At 39.0% G+C, this 23,893-nt stretch overlaps 1 protein-coding gene and 1 non-coding gene across 2 annotated transcripts; both read left to right on the top strand.

Moving 5' to 3' along the window:
* The first annotated feature begins 1,013 nt into the window (after positions 1 to 1,013).
* Positions 1,014 to 1,120, top strand: LOC141609889 (small nucleolar RNA R71). The gene has a single exon (XR_012527795.1). It is a non-coding gene; the product is annotated as a small nucleolar RNA R71 (small nucleolar RNA).
* A 6,276-nt stretch (positions 1,121 to 7,396) lies between these two features.
* Positions 7,397 to 13,645, top strand: LOC141609259 (protein LATERAL BRANCHING OXIDOREDUCTASE 1-like). Its single transcript, XM_074428384.1, has 4 exons — positions 7,397 to 7,734; positions 12,153 to 12,400; positions 12,735 to 13,062; positions 13,160 to 13,645. Exons 1-4 carry the CDS (start codon positions 7,486 to 7,488, stop codon positions 13,412 to 13,414), a joined length of 1,080 nt encoding a protein of 359 aa, XP_074284485.1. The 5' UTR covers positions 7,397 to 7,485; the 3' UTR covers positions 13,415 to 13,645.
* The last annotated feature ends 10,248 nt before the right edge of the window (positions 13,646 to 23,893 follow it).

Below are 23,893 nucleotides of genomic sequence, written 5' to 3'. Positions count from 1 at the left end.
TTCACTGTTCACTCGATCGAGCAGAAAACCCACTCGATCGACCAGTTTCTTCATCATGTCTACTCAATCGACCACCTGAAATCAGTCGATCGAGCACTTTCTTAGCTGTCAGCTCGTTATTTTCGCCTGAACACTGTTCATCATCAGTTTTAGACTTCCTCGGGTCTGATTTCGACACTTCCGGCCCCTCATAAGAAAGACCGCTTCTCAAATTTATCAGATTTACCATCTCATGTGGATTCTTCTCATTTTGAGTCGGTAAATGACCCTGCTTTCTCGAGGATTGATTCGCGGCCAATTGGGCAACTTGAGTTTCAAGTGCCTTAATGGACGCATCCTTCTGTTGATCACTTGAGTTTCTTTGTTGATCACTCAGCTGAAGCTGCTTTGTAAGGGCTTGCATCATGGACTTAAGCTCACCAATTTCACTCACCCCACCGGAAGATGATGCACCATGGTTAGAAGGAGTGAAAGAAGGAGGCTTCTGAAAGCCTTGTTGATTCTTGTGTGGAGGGACATACGGCTGCTGCTGGTGCGGAGGAGGAGTAGTATTGAGCACATTTTGACTACTCCACCTCAAATTGGGATGGACGTTCGGCTCATAATAAGTATTTGTCTGCCTGTAATGTTGAAAGGCAGCACAAGACTTAAAGGGAGTAGGACAATTCTCTGAGACATGTCCCTCAGCTCCACATCTTTTGCAGACGAAAGGACCGTCTGTCACAGCATTTACATGATAAATTCCTCCTTTTGAAGCTCCACCCAATTCATACTTATCAAATCTCGCAGTGAGAGCTTCAAGTGCAGCTACAGAAGGAGATTCAGCACTCCTCCTTTGATTCCCTCTGGAATTCCCATACTCAGCTTTATGGGTGGCTAAGTCATCAATGATCTTCCACCCCTTAGTCTCTCCCATATTCTCAGCAAATCGGCCACTAGCGGCAGCATCCAAGATAGCCCTCTGATCGTCATACAGCCCGTTATAGAACTGATTGCATAGACTCCACTTTTCGAAACCATGGTGCGGAATGGTTCGCACCAACTTCTTGAAACGGACCCACGCCTCATGAAAGTTCTCATCAGACCCCTGTTTAAAACTCGTGATCTGAGCTCTAATGGCATTAGTCTTCGAGGCAGAGAAGTACTTCTTGTAAAATGCTAAAGCCAGCGAATTCCAGTCAGTTATCCCATGAGCAGCTCGGTCTAGATCCCTGTACCACTCCCTTGCAGCATCGCGGAGTGAGAAAATAAACATGGTTTCTTTTATCTGATTCGGGGTCACGCCAGTTGGTGGGGGTATGGAACAACAATAATCAATGAAAGTCTCCATATGCTTGGCTGCATCCTCATTTGCAGCTCCCCCAAATTGGTTTCTCTCAACCAAGTTGATATAAGACGGCTTCGGCTCGAATTTTCTTGCCTCCCCTGGTAATACAAATCCCTTATAGAGATTCGCAGCTGTCGGCTCAGAGTGACTGGCAATGGTTGCTTCTTCAGCCATGTCTGGAGATGTGATGATCTCAATCGATGAAGTAGAAACTGGAGAGCAAGGTGGATCCTCCTCGAAAAGCTCGTTCTCGTAAAAGCTAGAATGAGAACCAGGCTCTTCCTCTGACTGTTGGTCTTGAAATAATCTCCTCTTTGCATGCAAGGTTCCCTCAATCTCAGGATCGAATGGTAGTAATTCACCACCATGTGACCTGCGCATAAGAAGAAACTACAAATAGAATATAAGAATAGTTTAAGGAACGAACGCCCCTTAAACTAAAAGAAAGACTAAAAATAAAATAACTAATAATTTAAACAATTGCCTCCCCGGCAACGGCGCCAAAATTTGACACGGCTATCGTGTACCCTGTAAAAGATAAAACCTAACGGTCTCAACTAAAATGTAGTAGAGGCAGTCGAGTATCGAATCCACAGGGAGGCGGTGCAATTATCAGTTGCCTAATCCTAATCTTAAGGTAACAAATGGGAGTTGTTGAATTGGTTGCTAAACTACGAGGTTTGAAGGAAGAGAAATAAAGTAAAGAGCAATAAAAGCAAGGAAATAAGATTAAACTATCAAGAGAGAAGGGACATGTCGGGAATTCGGTTCACTACGGTAGTCTAGTGACTCAGCTGTAAATGATTCAGACGAATTATATGCGAGACGGATGTTGAAAGGTCCTTTCGGTCCACTTTCTATCCTAAATTACCACTAACTTAACTTTCATCCTCATTAGGGTAGTCTACTGTTCATAGCAGGCCTATTTAGTCCAATCTTTCGATCCAGGATTAATTTTAGCCAGATTAAAGGGTGACATAGAAGCGTGCACTCAACTAAGTCGAATAAATACAATTAAATTGCTATGGTGACAGGGTCTCACAATTAATTCATCTAATTCATTTACTACATCGTCACATTTCTACCGCAGATCCCCTAATCCCAACATGAAAGGGGTTTAGCTACTCATGTCGCTAATTAAACTAACAGCAATTAAATTCCTAGCAGTAAACATTATGAAATAAACAATAAATTGCATAAAAGAAAATTAGGCGAAGGATAATCAAGTAAACAAGCAATTAAAAGCAAACAAATGATTAATTATTATTAAGAAGGAGAAAGGAATTACAATCCAAGCGAATCCGGCGTAAAGAACACAAAATCCGAGTGAAAATAATCCCAAAGCAAGGTTACAGTGAAGAGGAATAATGTACGTAGCAAAGTTTAACAGTAAAGAGTTTGATAAGATGAAAGATATCCCTAATTAACCTAGTAAAGCGTGCTTAAATAGCAAAATAAATAAGTTTAGCGAAATAAACACTCTCGCGGGCTGATTAAAGCCCACAGCCATCGAAACCACTCGATCGAGTGGATTAAAACCACTCGATCGACCAAATCCTCAGCCAAAACTACTCGATCGACCAGAAAGTTACTCGATCGAGTAGATGGTCTTTCTGCAAGTTAAGGATCGAGTACAAAATGCTCGATCGACCACTCTGGGACGTAGAAACCACTCGATCGAGTGGTAAAACAGCTCGATCGAGTACTTTGACTTCATTTCAGCTCAAGTCCTCGCCTAAATGCCTCGTAATGCGTGCCACGACGCTTCCAAATGCAGTATCTCACTCTGGAACAATCCCGTCTCCTCTAAATGCATGCAAAAATGACGAAAAAGGGTACGATTCCACTACTTTCGCGTTCATTTCTACAAAATGGACAAAATGAACCAAAGTAGCCAATTCGAGGCAAAATACCATAAAAATAGTATAAAAATTCATAGAAATACGTGCTGAAATAGGCTAAAAAGACTATACATTAGGCACGTATCAGGCGGTTTATCAGATATTTTTATTATTCATTAAGCACCATTTTTTATTTTTTTTTATTTTTCAGATTTAGCTCTTTTTCTCATTTTTTAGATTATTTCTTTATTTTTATTTGTTAATTTTCGTAATGATATTTGAAATTTTTGAGATCTATATGTGAAAAAAGAAAAGTTACATTATTTACAACTAAAGTTATACCCTTGGCATATTAAAGTTATACTCTTTACGACTAAAGTTATACGCATAAAATACAAAAGTTATTTTTTTTTTTTATGAATCATGATTTTGTTATTTGGTTTTTTTTTTTGGTTATTGTTATTTGGGTTTTTTTTGTTATTTGGTTTTTTCTTAGATTTACGGCTTTTTTTGTTAGATTAACGGGTTTTTGTTATTATGGATTAAAGTTATTTTCGATTCTTTTTTCGTTTCTTTTTTGGTTTTGTTATTGGTTTTCAGATCTAGTTTTCTTCTTCTCAATTTTGTATATTTTTTTTTAAATTCTTTTTTCGGTTTTTTGATTTTAGATCTAGTATTGGTGAGATTTACGGTTTTTTCTACTTTATAATTTTTGTTTACAATTTACATTTGTTAACTTTTTTTATTTTGAATTTTCAAATCTATATGTGAATACAACTAAAGTTATACTATCTACTACTAAAGTTATACACTTCAAACGGTAAAGTTACATAAATTTTAATGTCATTTTTCAAATTTTTAGCCCTATTTCTTTAAGGGTGTAACTTTAATCATTAATACTATAACTTCAGTATTATTCAAATTTGGAATACAAAAGTTTTACAAATTTGGACTAAAGTTACAATATTAATTACTAATGTTTCACCCTTAAAATATAAAAGTTACATAAATTTGGACTATATGACTAAAGTTACACTACTTGTGATGAAAGTTGCACTAATTACGACTAAAGTTATACCCTTTAAACATTAAAGTTACACTATTTAGAACTAAAGTTATACCCTTTAAAAATTATACAAATTAAATTTGGACTAAAGTTATGCAAAAAATAACTGATGTTATACTATTATGGACTAAAGTTACACAATGTCGTCTTGTTATTGCGTTGATTTCAAATCTGAATTTAAATTTGGATTGAAGTGACATGATTTTGGACTAAAGTTACACAATTTTGGACTAAGATATCTTCGGTAATACTATTATACTCTATGACAAGGTTATCATCAACAAAATATTGGGCCAACGTAACCCATTTTAGAGATTGGAAAAAAAGATTGATGCACAAGTGTGTGTGTGTGTGTGTGTGTGTGTGTGTAGGCCTACAAAAAAAGTGTGTTAATTAGTGACAAGGTTAGGGTGTGTTTGGATTGAGTGATTTGGAAGAAAAATAAAGGGGGGTAGAGTAGGAGATTAAAATCCTTTGTTTGGATATCAAATAAGGGTGGAGAGAAATGGAGGGGGAGAGATTTGGAGGGATCCATTGTAACACCCCTGCCTCGTATAGCTGGCTACCATAGTTGGCTCCCCACGATTCTGTGAGACAGCCATACCCGTAGCTCTACGGTGATCTCCGTGAGTTGCGGTTCACCCCGTAGCTATGGAACACTCCGGTGTCATTCCCCGGCCCCCTTCACCATACCGGTTGCGCCAACTCCGTCCATATACCCTGGTTATAGGCCATATCATGCATGTTTCGCAACATTAGAGTGGAAGAGATCCGCTCCGTAAGCTCAGTGAACTGCATCCTAGGGTCGTGAACCGTAGGATAGGGCGAGTATTGGGTCGGGTAGAAGCTAGGTGCGATAAACGAAGGTCCAGTCTCCACCTCTCAAACCATCCTCCCTCCACGGTGCTCACGAGGTATCGGGACAGCCGTTTGCTTACCAGAAGCAAAGATCTGCTCAGGCAAATCTAGAAGGATAGCGGGGTCGATCAGATAGTACTGAGGCTGAGGTCGAGGTTCCCCACTTCCCGGGTCATACTCCTGTAAGTGGTTGACCACCGGTAGGTTCTCCGAATCAGGAAGTCTCATCCACTTGGTCCCCTTTACCCTCCAAGCTAAGGTCCCGTTATCTAACCTCCTAAGCCACTTAATGTGTTACCAGTATTGCTCATCCATGGGGGGAGCAGTCTCAAACAACCTGGTTCCCGACGCCGGTGGGGCCTCAAAGTCAGTCAGTCTCTGAGCTAGGCGGGCCACTATGGCTCCACAACTCAGATAACAATGGCTCTTGGAGCGGGCCATAAGTGCGAAACTGAAGCACACAACCCCGGGAGCACTGTAGTAAAAGCGCTTCCCCCATCGAGGGTTAAGATAGGACACTAGGAGCATCACCTCGTGGGTGTTCAACTTACTCACATCATCCCGACTAAACAGTAAACAGGTCATCATCCTCAGAAACATGCGGAGAGACACATGTTGAACATCATTAATCAACATGGCACTCGAGCTTGGGGCGGGTCTGCCGGTAAGATAGGTTAGGTAGTGGGCCGCCCCACTCTTAGTCGCAACATCGCTCAGGTATCCCTCCTCCTCGACCTCTAACCCGAGGTGTTCAGCAAACTGGTCAAGGGTCGGCTCGTGGTACGTGTTCAAAAGACGGAAACTAACTGTTTTCCCAATCACATCATATTCAAAAGAACTCAAGAACTCTAAGGTAAGAAACGGGTAAGACTTCTTGCGAAGGTGGTACAAAGCATTCTTTCCTAAAATCTCGAATATATGTGATATATCCGAGTCCACACCCAAAGTTGTCAAGATCTCAGGGTCTACACAACGAGTCGGTCTCTTGATTCGACTCATCAAAGCCACGAAAGAAGCCAATCAAACAACCAAGCTCACAATCAAACAACCAAACTCACAATACCAATATAGACATGCTAAATCCAAGATAACCATCTCAACAATAAAAGGTAGAGAAACCCTACCTTTTCGCTATTCCATGAAAGTGCGTCCATCAAACAAGCCAAGCAAAAATCCATGACGAATCCTACAAGTAGCAATCATGTCCTATCACTAAACTATAAAATATCCACATAAAGACAGCAACAAATCACAAACTCACCTTGAGACGCAGACCGATGCCGTCGACGACGACAACTCGACTCGGTGACTCCATGCCTAGACCGTCACCCTTCCCGGATTAATGTTCAAGACTATACAAGAAGTATAGGGTGAGATGAGAGGATTGGGAAAGAGAGAGAGAGAGAGAGAGAGAGAGAGAGAGAGAGAGAGAGAGAGAGAGAGAGAGAGAGAGAGAGAGAGATTAGGTTTAGAAAGAGAAAGGAACCATCGAAAATGAATTATGTTTAAGATTTCACGTTTTATAATAACGCGCTGACCGACGAGGTACTCGGTCGAGTATGGACTTACTCGGCCTACTCGACCGAGTGGCCTTAGCTAGGTCGAGTAACAAGTCACGTTAGTTAACTTATCTCTCCGTCTCCCTTACTAAGTCTCTCCTTTGGTCAATAGGTCAGTCCTTGGGTCCCTAACAGGGCGGGTATTACATCCATTTTCCCTCATCTAAGCCAAATCAAAATCTCCACAATAAGCAAGATTTGGAGGGAAATTGTATCCAAACACCCACATCCTATTTGTCCTCCCCTTCCCTTACCTCCCTTTCTCTTTCCTTCTTATCCCTCCCTTCCCTTTCCCTCCACTTTTGCTATCCAAACACACCTTGGATAGCAAAAGTGTAGGGAAAGTTAAGGGAGGGGGAAAGAGGGAAGAGAAAGGGAGGTAAGGGAAGGGGAGGGGGAATGAAGTATGAGTGTTTGGATACAATTCCCTCCAAATCTTGCCTATTGTAGAGAGATTTTGATTAGACTTGAAGGAGGAAAATTGAATCTCTCCAAATCTCTCCCCCTCCATTTCCCTCTGCCCTTATTTGCTATCCAAACAAGTGATTTTAAATCCCATACTCTCCCTTCCTTTCTTTTCCTTTCAAATCGCTTAATCCAAATTTTTTGAAATTTCCAACCACCAACGGAGACAAGCGCCCCTGCTAGCTCCTCCACCATATGAAACGTATATACGGTTTATTCAAACAAAGACTTCACTATATATTTAATATTGTGAGTCATTTAATAATATGAAATAAAAGGAGTATCACCAAAACCACTACGAGTGCTACCAAACTTTGTTGCCTTGCATGTTTAGCTCTATATAGTCTTATAATATTGTACTATCCAATAATGGCTGAAGCAATACCATCCAAGCAAGAGTTTGCATCAAAGCTAGTTCAAGAGATAGTCAAAAGAGGCGATGAAGTACCAAATGTATACCTTCAAAAAGATGATATTCCTCAAGTTACTGAAGATGAGCCGGATAATCTATGGACTCAAACATTGCTCATCGATTTCGCTCTTCTCTCGTCTCCTACAACCTCTGTTGTTGAACTTGCCAAGCTTCGATCCGCCCTCTCCGACTGGGGTTGCTTTCAGGTACGCTTCAACCTGAGTTACGGTCTTGTAGAGCCCCCACTCCCCACCCCCTACACCCCACACGCATTATTTGCCTTTTTTTATTCTTTGGTGAGACGTATTTTAATCAAAAGTAAATAAATAATTAGAAAAGAAAAGTATTTTTTAGTTGAGTTGGTAGACTTTGGATAATAAAATCCCTATATATGAAGAGAAGATTATATTAAAAGTGTTAAATTTAAATAAGGAAACTATATTATTAGTACATATTTGTTGGGTAACACCTAATTAATCTAACACAAGTTATACAAGGTTTTAATTAGAAATGTTACATGCGTTCAAGATGCACAATTACATTTTGGAGTTAAATGAATATGAATTCATTTGTTTTTACAATTACGTAAAAATATATGAATGTGATTAATTTATTCATGGGTAACGTGAGAAGTGATTTTATTATCATAATATCTAACGTCTTTTCACATGTTATATAAAGGATGTGAAATCCTTTGGAAAATGCATCCCACAAAATGTAATCAAATAAAGTGACTAAAAAGTTGGGATTTGAGGGTGAGGTGGAGTACAACATGTGTTTTTATACGATAATTTAGGATGTTACTCTAGGGGTGATATTAGTGGCATTGACTAATATTACTGGAGGGCTAGAGGTTGTTATCTTATATTATTGTGGGTTTCGAATTGGTATAAATTCGGGACGGTTACGTTGTACTGGTATTATATTATTATAGTGTATTTTAGTCGATTTAGCTAGTGGGTTTTACTTCCGGTTTGGAAGATTTTGCCCTGGGTTTGACCTTAAAATACCGTCTTATCTTATTATTACTTGCATTTATTTACTTTTACGGTTTACTTGTCGATTGGTTGCTTCCGTTGCACGTGCGAGATTGGCGCTAATTTCCAAACAATATTTTATCATAAATGACTATTACATGTCAATTTATATACAAATTAATTGCAAATAATTTTATTTGTGAACATTATATCAAGACGTTTATGTTTTTTCATTCCTTTTTTTTGTTGTGTGTGTAGTAAAAAGCTTTGCAAATTAAATTGAAACGGTTATACCCTATTATTGTAAGCTTCGGGGCAATTAAAAACTTTTTGTTAAAATAATAAAAAGAAATGTAAAATACTACAACGATAAGAATGTAAAAAATTAATGAGTTGTTAATTGAAAATCTATAGGTAATATAAAAAAAAAATTATAAGTGGTCCGCTAATATACGAAATATTTATATATACATGTACGTGAGTACAATTGTACAAATAAATATGGAAAAATAATCTATTGCAACTTTGAATTTTAATAAAAAAAACAAAGCGTCTTGTTTGTGACGGGCTAATCCCGTCACAAGTTGAAGACCTCTCACAAAAAAGGGAGAGGGGACAAGGTGGGGCACCCCCATGTGCTTCTCACTCACATCTTAATGAGTATTTTGTGAGATGAAACGGTATCCGTCACAAGCTTGTGACGAATATCGCCCGTCTTCAATGAGATTTTGTGTAAAAAATCACTTTTTAGCTCAAAAAATAATCATTATTTATGGCACTATAAAACGATCCCACCCAATAACTTTAACTATTCCTCCGTACTTCATATGTTTGTTTCGGAGTTTACGGTGATGAGTAGTTAATTAGAACATGTTTATCGGTTATTCCTGCAGCCCTACTCAGACCTAGTTCATGTATTAAAATACTAATATATATACTTAACCTATTAACAAGACCTAGTTCATGATTTTTTTTAAATATTATATATTTTTAGTGAAAATTGTAAATAACCACCTAGTATTTACGGTATTTTACAAACTACCACCCGTATTTCATTTATTACAAAGTACCACCTACTCTAATGTATATATTCAAACTCACACCGTATTCGCTTCCGTTCATATTTTTACATATTTGCCGACTCGATTACTAACTAAACTAATAAATTAGTTTAACTAATACTCCAATTCACATTAAAACACAATTAAGTAGTTCTAATTTTTCATTCTCCAACTTACGATTAAAAATCAAAACCCCAAATTAAGAAAATCCACCATCACTATCATCAATTGCAACACCATCACTAATCAACCCTATCATCAGGTGCATCATCGACGTCAAAATCGATAGTATGGTGTCACTTGACTCACTTTCACTTGTTCTTCACTTTTCTTGATCAAAATCATCTCCTCTGCCAATTGCTGATTTCTAACCTTTAAGTTGACATGTTTAGCTTCAACCTTCTTCTTCTCCTCATTGGTAATGTCAACAAATCCAGAATTTAAAGTTAATTTACCAACAAATTAGGATCTTTACAAGCAAATTGTTAATTTATCAATGAATCTCATACATAATCCCCAAATTAACCCAGAAAACAAACCCTAATTTCGACCTTCATAGAAATTAACAAAATTCGTTTGACCCGATATTGACCCGACCCGATACTGACCAGATTAAATTGATGACCCGACAATTATTAAGCTTAATATTGATCAAAATGAAAGTGATTTTGTGTTTAGATTGATACATTTGACTTAATAATGAAGTAATTAAACCAAATAATAGGTTAAAAGCTAAATTTAATGGTAAAAAATTGTAGTAATGAGATTAAGTAACCGGACCCGATAATGACCCGAGCCAAACCCGACCCGGCCCGATACATCATTTGACCCGAAATTACCCGGCCCGATAACGATCCAAACTCAACCTGAATCGACCCGAAAGGGTAGACTGACCTGATATGACCCAAACCCAATACGACCCGACTTGACCCAACCCAACCCAAATCCAACTCGACTAACCCGATTGACACCTCTATGTAGCACACATGCACATGCCATGAATAATCTATATAAATTTGGTTTTCTAATTGTTGTGTTGTGACTTGTGAGAGTTCCTGAACAAGGTCCACTAGGCCTAAAATGGACCGCTTGGAACGACTGAAGCTCCAACTAGTTCCTGCTTTTTATTTTATATATATTTTGCTTTTTTTTTAATTAATTTTTGTTTTTTATTCAAGGGCTAGCCCTTGTTAGCCCTACCCACAAACGTCAAACGTAGTCTAAGCACCGTGCATGCTGCCCATCTAACTTCACTAAATCCAAGACTAATAATTAACGTATACCATGTATGTATCCCATGTTGCTTGACTTTTGATCAATTAATAATTTGTGTTAATCCAAATAACTAGTCTTTTAAAAGTGGATTAGGTGGTATAATGTTAACCAAATTTATTTAGAAGAGCTATTGGGTGGGATCGTTGTGTTTTTGATTTATTTAGAAGAATAATGTCACATGGCCGGGAGGCATTAGGGTGATTGTGAGCTGAGTTGAGCACGAGATTAGGGTTGCTCGACTTATGCTCATGAAACAAAATTCGATCTTAAAAACTCACTCAATCGAGCTTGAAAAATTTTAGCTAAGTTCTAGCCAAATTTGAGCTTAACTCCGACCTATATATATAATTGTTTTACTTTTATTTTTTTATTTTGATATTTTTAATATTGAACAAATGAATTAAACATCTGTACTGGTACAAAAATATAATAATGATAAAATAAGAGCAAGATATTATCAAATCACAAAAGTTTGAGGGACTCACTACGGTGCTGTTTGGCCTAGTTTATATAAAATAACTTTTATTTTCTAGAATACTCCCTCCAATTCGTTATATTGTTCCCATTTGCTTTTGGCACGATACTTAAGAAATACTATTAAAAATGAATAAAGGACATTGGTGGGGTTGATGTTAGGAGAGAGAGATGAATTAATAGGAGTTAAATAATGAGTTGTGGGGCCAAAATAGTAAGAAAAGTAATAAAATAGGAGTAAAAAAGTTATGTGGGGTTTGATTATAGGAGAGAGAAATGAATAAAATAAGAGAAAAAAGTTACTAAAAAAGGAAAGGGGAACATTACCTGAATAATCCGTTTTGGGAAACAGGGAACATTATAGCGAATTGGAGGGAGTAAGTTTTTTCATAAACTACTTTTTGAAAAAGTTGTGGTTGTTTGGTCTAACTTTTGTAAAAGTAGTTTCTTAACAAATTGATGTGTTTGGCCTACTACTGCTTTTTAGTTTTTTTTTTTAGTTTTCATAATCCTAAGAGTTTTTGGGAGAAGTAGAAGCAGAAGGATCAATTTGGTGCTTCCGTTTCTAGTAGCTTTTTATTAACTTTTGACTTTTCAAAAGTAGTTTTTTATCTCCCTAAATTATAGTGTTTGGTCCTGCTTCTACTTTTACAATTAGAAAAGCACTTAGAAAGCTTGGCCAAACACCCGTTTGAGCCAAGCCAATGTTAGCTAATTGTCTAATGACGGTTAAATTTTTGTGATTTGAGAATATATTGCTAATTAAAAAATTGATAGAGCACATGTTTTTATTAGCTAAACTAGACTATGTTATTTATTGATTGATTGATTGAATAGGTGATAAATCATGGGATAGAAAGCTCATTCTTAGAAGAAATAATTGAAGTTTCTAAGCAATTCTTTGCACTTCCCTTGGAGGAGAAACTAAAGTGTTCTTTAGGAGGTGATTACTTCCAAGGTTATGGGAATCCTTCCGTTTATGGAGACAATTTAAGTGGCAATTGGAATGATAGGCTCTACCTTTCAATTCACCCTGAAGAAAGCCGTAATCTTCTTTTCTGGCCAGAAAATCCCCACAACTTCAGGTAATTTTTGTCGACGTCTCTTTCTATGTATATGTTGGGGTATTCTCCTACATCGGTAGAAAAAGACTCAAGGAACTTGTTTATAAGTAGATGGACGAGTCTTCTTATCACAAATTGGTTTTAGCATGAAACTTCACTTGATTGTTTATACTAAACTCTAAACCTCACAAATTTTAACCAAATATAAAAGCCACTCATTGAACTTGTTTATAAGTAGTGGTCCTTCTAAGCAGTTCGTAAGACTCTGTACATTTGACCTCCCTTACCCTGCACTTTGCGGGAGCTATTGCGATAATGCTGTTCTTGTAAGAATTTGTGATATTAAATGGTATAGGAAAATGGTAGACGAGTATTCAAAGAAGGTGAGATGGTTGAATGAGGTTATTTTGAAGGCAATGGCGAAGAGTTTAGACTTACCGGAAGATTGTTTCGTGAACTTCCAAGGTGAGAAAATGAATACATTAGGAGCGTTCATTATGTACCCTCCTTGCTCTTGTTCTGAACGTGTACTCGGAGTGAAACCACACACTGATGGAGGAACAATCACAATTCTCTTGGCTGATAAAAATGTCCAAGGTCTCCAAGTCGAGAACAATGGCCGTTGGTTCAATGTTCGCGTCATACCAGACACCTTATTCATCAACCTTGGTGACTTAGGAGAGGTACGTCTTGTATACAAATTCTCATATAAATTGTCAAATGATAAATTTTATTGATTCTCCGGTTAGTAATTAATAAAACTCGCAATGTTTACTATAGGTGATGACTAATGGAGTATTTAAGAGCGCCCTTCATAGGGTGGTGACGAATTCTGTGAAAGACAGAGTTTCAGTGGTTGCGTTCTGCTCACCGGAAACTGAGAAAGAAATTGAGCCGGTAAGCGACATGATTAGCACAAACCGGCCACAAATGTACAACAAGTTTAGCATTCCGGAGTATAGGCAGATTTACTTTGAGAATTTCAAGGCAGGGCGAAGAACAATTGATGCATTCAAGATACATAAGGGCTGCTAGAGACGTGATTGCGATAGTCGTAAGCTATAATGAGATAAATCTAACCATTTTATGATAAAATGTAACCATTAAAATGTTTATTTTCTAATAATAAATTAATGGTCACTTTTTATCATAAAATGATCACATTTTATCAATAAATTGTTCACTTTTACTCTGTCTAAGAAATATTTCCAACGCTTATAAGCAGTTTGAATTGGTTAACAATTTTAAACTCGATTTATAGTCGAACATCAATCGTTCTATGTATATATTTCTATTTTTGCTATACGTTCATTGCTTTTTAGTGATTTTGCAACTTTTTATCATTGATTATACCTCAAATCTTCAGTAACACTATGAACAATCAATCTAAGGTGATTGAGTTTGGATGCATTAGGAAAAGAAAATAAAAGATGAAGATTTTTTTTTATATATATTATCTAGTATATGTTTCCCTTAGTTCTTTTTCGTAGTATACGGCTCGGTTTGGTTAACAGTTTGCATGACAAAGATCTCAATTCGGTGTAGTACACCTCTTTGTTAGACGGTTTAGTTAACCAAAACTACAAATACAAAAAGACCATGATAATTGATAAGTGATAACACCGTTTTTCCCTTTATTTATCGACTATTCCCTTTAACTTAACTCGACTTTTTGTGTGATTTAAATTCTAAATGCTCAAGTTATGTGCTAAATTGCGTAAACAAGCTTCACTCAATGTTTTGTCGATATTTTGTAGCATTTCCGAGCATGTCTAGGCGTTCCCGGGGCATTCCGTGATTGACATGACCATCGGAGGCAGTGACGAAGCTATGCCCTGGCCCGGGCAGGATTGCAGGAATATATATTGTTCTTGTCATAAAGTTTCCCTGGTAGAGTTGGTAAGCTATTCATAGATTGAGGGGATGAGTTTAGAGGTTTAGTTTTCAACTCCTAATGATTACATTTTTTTTTTAAAACTCTTAACTTTTCCGAATATAATATCAATTTGTTTAATTTTCTACATTAGTTTTTAGTTTTAAGTTTATCACTTTACATCTTTACTTAAAATGAATCTACCATTTTAGACTTTAATAACACTAATATTTTTGGTATATACTTTAACACCCCTATTTACTAAGGAGCCTTGACAAGATCTTCCCTAACATATAAGGGTGTTACCATCTCGGTTACCCGAGGACAGTAATTATCAAATGTCGATAAAAGAACAATTAAAGTTTATTACAAGTGATTAACAAAACTAAAGGTATACCAAAGGTACAACTCAAACTACTATCAGCTATGTGAACTATACTTCTGTCGTGATTCGTGAAAGACTCATCCCGCCAAGCACCCAGCTATCATCCAAGACATCACCTGCTAAGACTGACTGCTCACCATAAAGGATCACGGCAGACGCAACAGAAAGAAACAAGAAGACAAAACCACACAAGGTCAGTAACTGAGGAAAACACACCGACAACTGCCGTCACAATACAAATACAACCAAACACACACAAGCCACATCTCTTCCATTCAATCACCGTCACCAACTGTCCACTGGACCAGCCCTGCCAGTGGGGGGACCGCAGCCGTTCCCACCTAAGCCTCGCTCACCAAATCGAGCGATAAACTCACGTCCATTAATGTACACATCCCTTATGTGGCGGGTTCCACAGAAGGCGAATCAAGGGCGTGAAGCCACTCCCGCAAGTGACTTCACTCAACCAGGGACGCACCCCGAAGATCACAGACGGTCATACGATAATCACAATCAGCTGCACCACAACCATGTTAAACGAAACAACACAACACCAACCAATTACCACAATCTATCAATCACACCGACACTACATAAATCGAACCATATCAAAAGACACACTAGGCATCCAACAGTACTGAGTAGGCGAACCTACCTTTAGCCAACCGCAGCGATTCCACGTCCGATCACATGATACCAATCAACCAAGCAATACACCTATACACACAGTACAATCATCTATCACTATTACTACAACCCTAACTGAAACAACAACGACAATGATGATGATGATGACATACTATACCTACGCATAGAATTCCGGCGTCAAGATCGCTACCCGACTCAAGAAACCCATCCCCATGGCACAAGCATCCTCAAAGGCTCCAAAGGAAGGGACTAAGGTGAAGGGAAGAAGGAGAGACGACACATAGGTTTAGGAAAGAGAGGCGGAAATGATTTGCGGTTATACGAAACACGATTTATAAATCCTCGTTGTAAACACGCTAATCGATCGAGTAACTAACTTACTCCATCGAGTGACGTCTACTCGATCGAGTACCAAAGCTACTCGATCGAGTAGCCTCGACTAGATCGAGTACCACACTCCCAAAGCTTATCACGTCACAAGACATCCCTCTTGGGGTGTCCCAAGGTCTAGATCGGTATCTAATGTCGGTCAACGTCGGTCAACGGGTCCCTAAAAGGACGGGTATTACAGTCTTCCCGCCTTAAAAAGAACTTCGTCCCCGAAGTTCGACTCATCCTCTCCCGAACCACACGACAAAGAAACCAAGGTCAGCACCACCGTTTACCCGACACAAGTCAACATAGCTATTTAGAATTACCATCCAACTACGTATGTTCATCAAACATCATCATCATCCACCTTAGCACACAATACACAACACGACTCTCAGCTAATCAGACACTTTCTTTTGAATCACTTGAACACATACCAATCGCATAAACGATTAACTCGACTACCACCTGCACTTACTACATAGCACTATTTAAACGTACACCAACACAGACATCAGACTATACTTTCATTCATCACTTGTCAACGATTATCAATTTCAACAAATACAAAACAACGGTCCTATCATCGATTCACAACCACATGTTCCCGATTTACACCACATATGTTTCATTCCACTCTATTACCTTAACCACATAGCACAATTCTGTTAAAGATAACCCCACTATTGTTAACAACATCCAATTATTACGCTAACATGACAAATAATTAATGAAAATAAAGTATACAACATGCTATTTTATTCAACAATAATAAATTCTTACTCAATTGGACAATAACCACTATGAAACTATTCAAACAATCATATAATTAAAACTATTCAAACAATCGTTCCCATACTTTAAAATACCATAAAACACTGTAAAATTGTTATAACTACATCATTTTTTTCCCTTTGCGACATTACTCTTCCCTTCTTAAAAGGAAGTTCGTCCCCGAAGTTCACCATTAAACAACTTCCCTGTCCCTCAAACCGATACATATTATATCATTTTGACATTACTCACAGACCACAACACAACCTTGATTCACACTGACATAACCTACTCTTTGACATTACACAATTTAAACTCGTATAAACGTAAAACCACAGAAATTAGGTAGCACACCGCAAGGTATATTATTACAAACTAGCAGCAAAGTCACCAATTATTTGTTATACGATCATATTAATTATACTACAACATTATGACCATTGTATTCCACTTATCCAACTCGACTTGATATAGACTACAAAGTTATACAAATACCACCGAGAATTGTGCAAATTGACCAATATGCATATTCGACTCATGACAGCAACGACACTTTCTTGACATTACGTACACATGACCCACATGATATATATATATATATATATATATATATATATATATATATATATATATATATATATGCAATCGTTATCAACGTTGAACAACACCACCGCACATTATGTTACCTGCAGCAATTTGATTTATCGTTTCGACTAATATACATAGCATGACAATTATATATATAACCCGACCACACGCAATTATATAACCATCGGCGAGGCTAAACAATGATACTAAACACCCACAATAAGGACTAATGCACTAGCATCCAAAGATATGATGATTCAATCAAGTCTCAATCCGAAAAGTTCCTGTAACAGTGACACTCGATCGAGTTGGTCAGGCACTCGATCGAGCTGGCCTTACTCGATCGAATTCGTCAGCTACTCAATCGAGTAGGCTGAGATCAGAATAATTTCCCTCTGCCACCTCTGCAGTTACTCGATCGAGTGAGGGGCACTCGATCGAGTAGCCACAGGTCGAGAAAGCCTCTTTAAAACCTTGTCAAACCAAACAATCATAAAGACACGAGTCGGGATGCTCTCCTGACCCTAAAATCCTGCATAATCAGTCTAAAAGTACTCAAAATACGGTCTTATGGCCAACGTACAAACCAAGATCTAATAAAGTACTACTAACAAAACAAATACTATCCACTATAAATCCATGAAACGATATATAAAAGAAAGAAAAGGAGTGTCATCACTCCGCATCCTACTCGTTCATGACCTCATCACCACCACCACCAGACGTGCCCGCTCCAGCCGCATCATGACCTGCATCACCCCCAACACCAGCATCTGCTCCCACCCGCCATGGTGCCAAGCAACCATAGGGGTAACTCACGGGCTCTCCCCAGGTAGACCGCTCCACACCAAAAGAGTGGAAGACTCCACTGTCGTCCCCAACACCTCTCGACCACACCGGCTGCGCTGCCTTGCTCCCAATGCCCTGCACATATGCCATCTCATGGAGGTTTCGGAGTGTCAAGGTCGCTGACACCCTCTCCGTGAGCTCGCTCACTCTCATCTCAGGGCTATAGAAGGAAGGGTAACCCGGAAACTGGTACTGTGGAGGTACAGGCTGCTCTGGCTGAGTCTTAGCCACCCTATCCCTCACTCGTCGTGGTCCCCTCCCCACTCTAGGCTGGGCATCCTCAGGTCTCACATTCTCCCCCTTCCTCGGCTCGGGCATCACCTCCAAGATATTTGGATCAATGAGGTAGAGCTGTCTCGGTGGAGCCTCCCCTTCCTCCTCGTCATCAGAATCGGCAGCTACCACTGCCGGCGGTAAGGGCTCAGTCGCAGATAGGTGCTCAGGAGCTGGTACACGCATCCAACTCATACCCCACACTCTCCATGCTAATCTGCCATCCCCCAAAGTTCTCAACCATTTCTGGTCGAAAAAATACTCTCGGTCCAAGGTAGGCACCGTAGGGGTCAAAGGGGTGAGGAGGACTCAAAGGTGGTCAGCCTCTCTGCCAACAGAGTGGCAATAGCACCACAACACAGAAATCGGGTGTCGGACGAGGCCATCAAGGCTAAACTGGCACACACTATGACATGGGCACTAAAGATGACTGTCTGGGACCGGGTGGGGTTAAGGTAAGCCATCAACAACATCAACTCATGTGAGTTAAGCTTACTCACATCCTTCCTCTCATAGAGCAAACAAGTCAAGGCACGGAGGAAAATCTTCAAAGTGAAATGTTGAACATCGTTAATCAACATGTTACTCGAAGTAGTGTGGACAATGGGCCCACGGGGGCGCTTGGGAAGGAACAAGCGTTTGCATTTGTGGAGTCGCCACCAATTTATTATGGAAAATTGGAAATCGTTCGAATACCTCGTGCCATGTCAAGACACAAAGTAGTGACATGAACACCAAGAACTCGTTACCCTTAGCATTCTATGTCTAGAATGACTCTCGTGGATGCCAATGAACACGGATGTTCACAGAGATCTGGAGTAAGGGGTCAGGGTACGTATTAGGAAGCTCTTTTGATCGAACACCTAATCCCGCCCGCCTCGATAGCGGCCTCTACTAATAATTAGGGAAATTGTCTATACTCAATATATTGTCGATTATATGCATGCAATGAAACAATCATTAGATTAATCTTAACATGTGAGAATTAGACTAAGTCGGTTAACACGTAGTTTAACATGCAATTGGGTCGAAGTAGGAATTAGGTTGATAACATGTGAAAACATACAAACAATATGATACAAGAAATACAATGATAAAGGAAAATTACAATAATTACATTGGATTTAATGATTTATGTCGAAAATACATTTAAAACGGATAATTTGAGAAAGAATAAATAAATAAATTAACGAACAGGAATTAAGGTGATAATACGAATAATAGTTAATTAAATACGTAATTAATAAACTATGTCAAAGCAACAACGGAGTTCAGATACCGAAATTAACCAGGAACAGGCGCAGCAGAGCTGCGTCCCTTGGAAAAGGCGCAGCAGTTGCTGCGTCCGTTCCTTGGCTCAGTTCTGACTGTGAAGCCGGAATTGAAAATCGTTAATGTTCGTTGGTGAATTTAACGATCGATTAATGATATTTACTCGGATGGAAGTGATTAATAGGTTATTTACATATGATTAACGGTCATAAAAGCGATAAACATGGATGAAACCGACTAGAACGAATTAATACAAGATTAAAAGGGTTAATGAGCAAATTGATGAACTAATTAATTAATTAGGTTAGATATGATGGATTAAAGACGAACTAACGATGAATATCATAATAAACAGATGGAAATATATCAAAGGTCGAATTCCAGAAACTCAACATGAATGAATCGAATTTCTATAACCCGGTTTGACTTTAATGACGAAAACCCGCAAATATAGGTTATTTGAGATTTAAGTCGGGAATTTATGACGGATTATATGTTAATGATGATGAACGATATGTTAAATTATCATGTGAACGAAATAAGAACAAACAAAGACGAGAGAAAACAAGAAAGACGAAACCAACAGAAGAGGAAGGAAGAAGAAGAGAAGCAGGAACGGCGACAACTTCAGGAAGAGGCGCAGCAAGTACTGCGTCCTTTCCAAGAGGCGCGGCAGTTTTTGCGTCCCTTCTCGACGTCTGTCTCCTGTTAATCCGTAAAAAGGGTTTAAACAAAGGGTTTAGAAATCGGTTTTAATTATATTTTCGACATAAATCTTACAATATGATTACAAAAATAAAGAACAATAAATAAAAGAGAGATTTACACCCTCAGACTTACATGTTTGACGAAACGAGATGAACTAAGTTTGCGATTAGTGATGCTCGACTCGAATGTAACGAAAGTGCCCTCGTAAGAGGAAAACTATTAAGATTAATTAAGTTGATTGTTGTGGAGTTGGTCAAATTGGTCGGTCATGCAAAACGAGGCTGGTACCCAGAAAGATCCGAGCTTAAGTGGTCCAAAGTTCAAGCACGTAGATGCCAAAAAGTAAGAACGTGGTCTAGAATGCAAAGGGAGAAGAGAAAGGCGGACATTCGCGTGAGAAATACGTGAGAGCGAAGGTCTCTATTTATAGTAATCACACGGAGGAAATAGGGTTTTCGGAGAAACTTTGGAAGTGAATCTCGAAAAGATATGAAAAAGATACGGAAAATACGCAGAAAAGGACTTGGGAAGAGGTGCAGCAAGCACTGCGTCTCTTGGAAGAGACGCAGCACCTGCTGCGTCCTTTCCCAAATGGTTTCCTCCTGCGGAAGAAAGATTTTCGTGTTTGGTTTATGGAATAACGAAATAATTTGGTTTTCCTTAATATTTTGTGTGAATATTACGGGAAATTGTTTACCAAAAATTAAAAGATTGTAAAATATGGAATAGAAATATCCGGAACATTCCAGAACAGTCAGACTCGGTATCAGAAAATGAAGACGGTTTTAGGCCCGGACTCCAAATGTACTCTAATTACTGTCAAAACAACCATATCGTCACGTAGATGACAATTAAGAGGTAGACATAAATGTTTGAGAGATCACTTGACGATAAACTTACGAATTGTCACAAATCGTTCCGCGTACCAAACATGCGGCCCAATCATCACCGGGTGGTTTGCGGGAGGTGCAGAAATGAGGTATCTATAGAGCCCCCACTTTGACTGAGGCTTGGATAAGGCGAAAGTCAAAGTATAGCCATTAGGTCAATCGAAGATTACAACCTGACGACTATGGCGACGCGAGGCGGCTCAAGGGGTCTGAGCCAAGGACCTGTCGTCGGGAACATTTTAGAGTCTGTCGACTATCGGGGAGGGTCGTTTAAAGTCCATTAGAATACGTAAGGAGGCTCGCCAGCCATAAGAAGAAACCATACCTGAGATATCCCTGGGTGAAACGGGACTGAAGACGCTTCGGCAAAACTCTTTGGTCTGAAGATAAATTGGTGTCTGAAGGCATTAGGGGTCACAAGGATTCTGAAGAAACTTCTTAATACTTCTGAAGGTTAACTCTGAAGGCTATCTCCAAAGGGAAGGCTGAAGGATAACTCTCTCTAAAGGGAAGGCTGAAGGATAACTCTCTCTAAAGGGAAGGCTGAAGGATAATTCTCTGAAGGACTGAAAGGGGACTTAACTGAAAAGGGGTTATCTGAAGGTTACTGAAAGGATTATCCTGAAGTGTCTGAAGAAATAAAGGATTATCTGAAGGGAGGAGGCTGAAGGAAGCATTATCCTGAAAGGGTCATCTAAGGGTTATCTGAAAGATTAAGGTAAGTTTCTGAAAGATCTGAAGGGTTTATCCTGAAAAGGGTTACCTAAAAGATATGAAGTTTTCTCCTGAAAAGGGTTACCTAAAGGGATGAAGGATCGCCTAGGGATATCTGTCTGTCTCTGTCCTCAAGCAAACTCTCACTGGGGAATAAAGCGTTGATTTTGGGGAATCTACTTGTCTCTATCCTCAAGCAAACTCTCGTTGGGTGATTATTGTGGTTGAATCTCCGTGTCTCGAGAGGGAATGTCTATCCGTGTACTCTCGCTGGGGGAACATAATAGAGGTGTGTCGAAACATCTGTCAAAGAAGAACCGCTTGTTGCGACAAGCTAGGTCTTGGCAAAGTACTGCTTCTGATACTTACCTGCATGGTTAGTAGCCACACAAGAATGCAATCTAATATATGCACGTAAGCGATTATTACATGGACCTCGAATGAGGAAACACATAGGTTTTGCAAAACTTGTTTTTTTTTTTAAAAGTCGTTTAAAACTTGTTCAAAGAAATTTGTCGTTTGTAATGCGTTATGCATATTCAATGGGCTTTAGACATAGGAATTGACATGACACAGACCTACTAGGACGCGACATATAGACTTAACTTGGACTGACGCGACACCAACTTAGATTTGACGCGACACAGGGATGACTTTGACAGACTTTGTTTAAGTATGCGCAACCCCTAGCTAAGTGTGGGTGACAATGCGTATCGGTTCCAAAGGTATAAAAATTGCAATAATGACGACGGCATATAAAGGCAAGGCATGAGCCATGGATCATCTGTCTTACTAGGACTTCTTTCACCACCGTTTGCTGTAAAAGAGACCCCTCTAGAGGCACGATGACTTGGAGAATCGCTCTAAGACCTTTGTCATTGTCCGGACCGAGTACTGGCTAGACTTAGAGGAATAAAGGAAGGGTGGAATCTTGGAAGAGAAGCCCCCAGTATGAGAGGATGATTCTGAAATTTGGTGAAAAAAGAGGTTGGGTGACAATAAGCAGCCCCCAATATAGAGGTGTTGGTTGAGGAAGGGATGTTAATTGAGGCTTGGAAGGTTGAAATAGAGGTTGAAAGTTGATGGTTGAGGTGGTTGATAATTGAGATTGAAAGTTGGAAGTGGGGATGGTTGTGTCCTTGAGGATTGCCTACGTATTCACATGAAGTGAAATCAAACCAGATCGTAGTTCTGAGGTTTGGTTAATTTTGTTTGGGTGTTGTAGTTGTATCCTTCTTGTGTAAGAAAGGACTGCCTACGTATCCATCTGAAGAGGTGAAATCAAACCATGCTCGTAGTTCAAGTGTGTGCCTAAGCTATGTTGTTAGGACCTTAAAGTGCAGGGGTCACAAGGGTAATATTCCTTTGGTGACTCAAAGAATCGATTTGAGATAACTCCCTCTGATCATAGACCAAAGAGGTATAATTAGGTTTGTAAAAAATTTCTTTGTCATGTGAGCACACTTAGCAGACCCTAAGGATGATATGGGTATGTCCCATCCTAGGTATCAAAGTATTTGAAGACTCCGTTTCTGGGTCAAGGTGAAGCTGGATTGGATATTTGGAATGTGGAGCTTGGACATAAAAGGCTTTGATGAACAAATCTCTGGAGCTTGATTTTGTGGAGTTAAGGCTTTATGGGATTATGGCTTGTAATATGGCTTGGGAATGGAGTCTCTTGGCTTGATGTAGCCTGAGCACCTAAGGGTAGGTTAATTGATGCGGGATCAAGTTTCCATGTCTTGGCCCTAAAGGATGGGTATACTTGACAAGCTTTAGAGGATTCTCAAAATTCATAACTATCTCCCTGTAACGGTCTCGAAAAGGACTTAAGGTGTGATGTGTGAAAGGCTAAGTGAGGGTGCTAGCTAACCATCTTGATTGGTGTTTTGATTCTATATTGTAACTTGATTCTTATATAGACTTCAGGAGTATTCCGTTTAGTATTTGATTCCAGGCTTGTTCTTGATTCAGATTCAGATTCTTGCTCTAGAGTATATCTTGGATTTCTGCTCAGATTTTTAACTCGGGTTTCTGAAGATAACTTTGACTTTGGATATTGACTTGCTTGACTGAGCCTTTTTGACTCTTTGATCTTGGATTACGGGCATAACTACGGCTTTGGATATAAATTTTGGTCATTTCTCTTGATTGAGCCTTTGTCTTTG

Source organism: Silene latifolia, chromosome 10 (genome assembly GCF_048544455.1).
Source record: "Silene latifolia isolate original U9 population chromosome 10, ASM4854445v1, whole genome shotgun sequence".
Taxonomy (NCBI): domain Eukaryota; kingdom Viridiplantae; phylum Streptophyta; class Magnoliopsida; order Caryophyllales; family Caryophyllaceae; genus Silene; species Silene latifolia.
Note: the sequence above shows the minus strand (reverse complement) of the source record. Positions and strands in the feature narration are given on the sequence as shown.